This window comes from Mus caroli, chromosome 3 (genome assembly GCF_900094665.2).
Source record: "Mus caroli chromosome 3, CAROLI_EIJ_v1.1, whole genome shotgun sequence".
NCBI lineage: Eukaryota > Metazoa > Chordata > Mammalia > Rodentia > Muridae > Mus > Mus caroli.
Window position 1 is genome coordinate 82709489 of NC_034572.1, and position 5972 is coordinate 82715460.

General features: G+C 49.2%; 1 protein-coding gene and 1 non-coding gene across 2 annotated transcripts; both read right to left on the reverse strand.

Moving 5' to 3' along the window:
- Window positions 1-1518: 1518 nt before the first annotated feature.
- Window positions 1519-5610, reverse strand: Aqp10 (aquaporin 10). The gene is given in 8 exon segments (XM_021159093.1): window positions 1519-1714; window positions 2291-2509; window positions 2735-2849; window positions 2941-3078; window positions 4600-4616; window positions 4770-4825; window positions 5517-5556; window positions 5558-5610. Coding segments are annotated over 8 exon segments (834 nt in total).
- LOC115030707 lies at window positions 5111-5273 on the reverse strand. The gene has a single exon (XR_003836306.1). It is a non-coding gene; the product is annotated as a U1 spliceosomal RNA (small nuclear RNA).
- Window positions 5611-5972: the final 362 nt, after the last annotated feature.

Sequence of the window (5972 nt, forward strand, 5' to 3'; positions counted from 1 at the left end):
GACGGCTGCGGCCGCGGGCGGGGGGCGGGAGGGGCTTTGGGGAGGTGAGGGGCGCGGCGTGCGCCATCTTGGTGCGTAGGGAAGAGGGGGGTGGTCCCAAGCTTCGGCCCGGACTCGCACACAATCGGCGAGGCTGGAGGACGCTGGGATGCTGCTGCTTTATTTTGGAAGCCAGAAACCGAGCGAATGCTGCTTTCTCTGCCAGAAACCATCTTCGGGGAGGAGCCTGATGCGGGAGTAGCGATGAAGAAGCCCCTTAGCACGCTTTTCTCTAGCCTAAGTGTCTGCTGTGCTTCCCTCCTCGCCCTGGCTCATCTCAAGGCCTTTCACTTCCTGAAAAGGCACAGCTATTGCATTGACTGGGAGTTGTGCCTCAGTTTCTCCGCTTGGTTCTCCTGACGATGAGTAGTTGACTTTGCCCCTTACCACATTCCCTTGGGTGGTATATTACGCGCGCGGACACACACACACACACCTCGAAGAACTATCTGAGGTCATTGGCACTCCTGTCAGGCCAAAGATAGGAAACGTAGAGATTTCCCGAGCTGGCAGCCAGAAGACAAGGAGATAGCTCCGAGGCAGAGCCCTTGCCTAGGCCCTAAATCAAATCCCTAATGCCACAAAATACAAGTGGTTTTGTTGTGTTGTTGTTGTTGTTGTTGTTTTGAGTCAGTGGGAGGGGGTGTCTCACTATGTAGCTCTGAAAGGCCTGAAATTCCAGAGACCCTAGGCGTGCTCCATCACTTCCGAGTCAAACTTAAACTAGGTTTTGTTTGTTAAAAGATTCACTCTTAAACCAGGCTTGGTGGCGCATGCTTTTCGTCCCAGCGTGCGCCTTTGATCCCAGCACTCGGAGGCAGAGGCAGGCGGACTTAGTTCGAGGCCAGCCTGGTCTACAAAGAGTTCCAGGACAGCCAGAGCTGACAGACAGAGAAACCCTGTCTCGAAAAATCATAAAAAAAAAAAAAAAAAATATTCACTCTTGTTAGGTGTATTGAGTCACACGCTGAAGTCCAGGCCGTTATGGTCTGCATAGAAAATTTAAGTACTCCATAGGGAGACCTCGTCTTTTTTTTTTTTTTTTTTTTTTTTTTTTTTTGGTTTTTCGAGACAGGGTTTCTCTGTATAGCCCTGGCTGTCCTGGAACTCACTTTGTAGATCCGCCTGCCTCTGCCTCCGGAGTGCTGGGATTAAAGGCGTGCGCCACCACGCCCGGCTGGGAAAAAGTGAAGAAGGGAGAGCAGAAGCTCCCAGGCCCTACCCCTCAAAGGATCCTTGGATCCCTCCACCCACCCGATTCTAGAAACCTTCCCAAAGCCAGCAGCCAGCGTGCACACCCTCTGGTGGCTCCTTTAAGGAACTGCGTGCCTGGACGCTCCCAGGGTAGAAGACCAGTCTGGAGTCCTTCAGGAGTGGTAAACAGAAGTGTCCTGGTCTGGCAGAGCAATACAAGAATATCTGTCTTGCGTGCTGGCCAGCTCATGGTGCTCTTGCAGAGTGGGATAAGATTGGTCCTTGTCACAGCTTACACTCCAGCTGAGCTAGTCCAGCTACCAAGTCTGAAGCCTTGAGTTGAGATGCCATCACCTTTGGAAATGGTTCTAAATCCTCAGGGTGGTGCAGAGCCACCAGGAGCTGGTATGTGGCTGTGCCCAGGGTGGCCCCCACCATAGGAGCCACTACAGGCACCCACCACCAGCCATTACCAGCACTGTAATGGAAATACAAAGGGAGGTGTCAGAGGTGGCTCTTAGACACACCTCTTCCCATAAGCCAGGACTAGTAAGGCAGGTCCTCACACTAATTCCTGTCATGACATATCTAACAGTGAACATGGGGTTACATTCATTAATGGGAAGCACTTAGGAAGCAACCCCCAGGAGAATTTAGTCCAACCTCTAGTCTTGCAGAATAAACTGAATAGACTTTTTTACGGATGGAGTCACTAAAGCCCAAAGTAGTATGGCATACCCAAGGACGCCTCTGAGCCTACTATACGCATGAAAGGGGGGGGGATGCAGGAGAGCTATGAAGGAAGGGAGAACTTGCCAGCTGAAGAAGGAACACTGTTCCAAGAATACAAGAGCAGTATGTAAGTGGATAGAACTCGGGTTGGACATGGTAGCACATGCCTTTAATCCCAGCACTTGGAGGGATCTCTGCCAGCCTGGTACATAGTGAAACTCTGTCTCAAAAAAAAAAGAGGGGGGGTGGAATCTGGAGAACCGTGGACAAAGCTATTAATAGGGGTGAATGGAGGACTGTACCAAGGGAAGCTGTCTCCTATCTGAAGATGTCAGGGTCCCAGCCAGCAAAGTAGGTGACGATCCTTGGGCCCAGGTCCCAGGCAGGGTTGAGTGGAAAGTCACAGTTTGCACCCATGGATAGTCCAATGGTGAGGATCAGCAGTCCCACCACCACAGGCTCCAGACCTGCAGGTGCTCCTTTATTTCATCTGTCTAGGGTCGCTAACAGCCCCACAATCAGCATCCAGGTACCCAGAATCCTGAGGTCGAAGGAAAGCCATCAAGTGACACATAGGTGCTTCATTTGCCTTCTGTCACTCAAACACACTGTGCCACCCCCTCTATGCCATCTGTGCAGCAGAAGCTACAGGGCCAAGGTAGAATGAACCCCATATTCCACCCAAAATCTGAACAATGAGCTGGGATCCCAACAACCAAGGCAAAGTGTGGGACTTACTTTCCCATATCTTCTGCTCATTCTTACCTAATTCAAGAAGCCATTGTTCAGGGACAGATAGGGGGAAGGGTAAGTGGCAAAAATGGAGGCTGTCTCTTTGGGACCGGTCACTGTCAGGTTCCCACCTGTGTAGTTCTGGAGGGCATCTTCAAGAGAGAGGGACACTCAGAGTTTCCATCTTTACTTAACCACAGCAAGGCACCTCTGCCCACAACTGTCCCCATCACATTCTCTTACCATAGTAGAGAATGTAGGTAGCACCTGAGGCACAGAAAGCAGACAGCAGTTGCACAACTCAGTAAACCGGGAGCTTGGCCCAGGGGAGGCGTCCCACCAGGCACATGGCCAGAGAAAAGACTGGGTTTAGGTGGGCTCCTTCACAAGATCAAAGGGGAAAGACAGTGTTAGGTACCACTGCCAAACACTGTCACAACACCATGCTTTCTCCTGCAATGCTTATTTCCATTACGTAGTTTAAACAAGGCTCAAAAACTGGAGAGATGGCTCAGCGATCAAGAGCACTGGTTGTTCTTGGAAAGGACCTGGGGTTATCAGCACCCACATGGCAGCTCAAAACAATCTGTAACTCCACAACAAGGGATCCGTTGCCCTCTTTGGGGAACCTCATGCACTTGCACAGACATACATCCAGGCAAAACACCCAAACATATACTTTTTTAAAAGTGATTTGCCAGAGTGGAGAGATGGCTCAGTGGTTAAGAGCACTGGCTGTTCTTCCAAAGGTCCTGATTCAATTCCCAGCAACCACATGGTAGCTCACAACCATCTGCAATGTAACCTGACCTCCTCTGGTGTGTCTGAAGACAAAACAACTACAGTGTACTCATATACAATAAATAAATAAATACATCTTGGGCTGATGAGATGGCTCAGTGGTTAAGAGCACTGGCTGTTCTTCCAAAGGTCCTGATTCAATTCCCAGCAACCACATGGTAGCTCACAACCATCTGCAATGTAACCTGACCTCCTCTGGTGTGTCTGAAGACAAAACAACTACAGTGTACTCATATACAATAAATAAATAAATACATCTTGGGCTGATGAGATGGCTCAGTGGGTAAGAGCACCCGACTGCTCTTCCAAAGGTCCAGAGTTCAAATCCCAGCAACCACATGGTGGCTCACAACCATCCGTGACAAGATCTGACACCCTCTTCTGGAGTGTCTGAAGACAGCTACAGTGTACTTACATAAAATAAATAATAATAATAATAAAAACTTTTTTAAAAAGGTGATTTACCAAGTTCACAGGATCATACAGTGAAACCAAAATATGAGCCTGAAGCCCTGAAGCCAGGCGGTGGTGGCGCACGCCTTTAATCCCAGCAGTTGGGAGGCAGAGGCAGACAGATTTCTGAGTTTGAGGCCAGCCTGGTCTACAAAGTGAATTCCAGGACAGCCAGGTCTACACAGAAAAAACCCTGTCTCGAACCCCGCCGCTTCAAAAAATATGCCTGAAAAGGAGTACCTCCCCTGCAGCACACTGTCTGGTGGCCCAACCCAAGCACTCTAATACATGTATTAAGAGCAGGCTGGGCTGGAGAGATGGCTTAGCAGTCCTGAGTTCAAACCATCCATAATGAGATCTGACGCCCTCTACTGGTGGGACTGAAGACAGCTACAGTGTACTTACATATAATGATAAAAATCTTGGGGCCAGAGTGAGCAGTGGTCCTGAATTCAATTCCCAGCAACCATGTGGTTACATGATGGCTCACAAACATCTGTACAGCTACAGTGTACTCATATACATAAAATAAATAAATAAATAAATCTTTAAAAAAAAGAGAGAGAGAGAGAAGCTGATGAGGTCCTGAGCCCATGTGAGGCACAGAAGAATAGTAATTATCCTCAACACTCTGCCATAGATCTCTGCCTGAGAGAGTTAGGAGTCTAGAGTCAAGAACAGGAACAGTGAGTGAGGTAGGTGAAGGAGAGGGACTGGATGAGCCAAAGCCATATCTCAGTCCGGAACACTGGCCAAGCTCCAGGGGATAAAGCCTACAAAGTCACCAAAAGAACCTTGCCTGCCATGGAGATAGCTACTGTAGCAGCCAGAAAGCTGGCCAGACAACCTGGGCCACGGACCCCTGAGTGAGGAGCTGGTGGGGAGAGGGAAGACAAGGGATGGACGGAGAGCCCAGGAGACTAGGGTGCAGAAAACCAACAGGAAAAATAAATAAATTTGAGAAACTAACAAAGAACGGAAACAGAAAAAGGAAATTGTAGAAGCAGAGGAGGAGAAAGAAGGAAGGCAAGAGACGAGTGAAGGGAAAGGTGGGGGCCGAGGGTCACAGTCCCTGTAATCCCAGAGTCACAGGAGTCTCTGTGAGTTCCAGGCAGTCAAGGCTACATATTAATATAATAAATAGGAAAAAATTGTTACTTAGGGGAGAGCACAAACACAGTCCCCCACTACCACAAAGTATGCAGTCGAGTTTCCCGCATTTGGGGAAATCACAGGGGTCAGCACACCCCAAGTGCAATGGGTGAGCCTCGCCCTGGGAAAACACCTTTCTGATCGTGGCATCCCCTCTGCCGGGTAAGTATATAAATAAGAGATGTTTTAAAAAGAGCAAAGCTAGGCTAAACTGGGAGGGTCATTGAAGACTGTGGAGCCCAGCCTAAGATACAAAACAAGACCTTAAATCACAAGGAGTAAAAGAAAGAGAGACTTAGAGAAGGAAAAGAGAAGAAATTAGGTGAAAGGAAGTGGATCAGCAGGGGAATCGACAGGAAGAAGAGCCAGAAACTCTGGCCTCCCTTCTCACCCCCCTCAAGCACCCCACCTACCAAGAGCACAGATGCACCCAGAAACTCCACCAGGCACTGCCATGGGGCTTCGGATCTGCAGATGGGCCCTGATTTCAAGCAGAGCACAGGCCATGGTGGGAACACTTGTCACAGCTCACTGATCCCTCTGTCTGCTCAGACACACAGCTACCACACACACAATTATTGCTAGCCAGCGGTAAAGATAAGAAAAAGACTTTAAAAACCAATGATCTCAGCTCTAGAATAGCAGTGACACATGTAACCTTGGAGCAAGGGGTTGTTTCCTTCCTCTGGCTTGAGAAGCTAGAAGGTAAGGAGGTTGCTCGAGCTCTGTCTTATCTGCCCTTCACCCACACACACACCCATTCCTCACAGGGCTGGCTTCCCCTAGGCTGATGGGAGGGACCCTACCTCACACATCAGTTCTCTTGGTCCTAAAGACAACCCTGGGGTAAACTAGAAAGGTGTGACAAG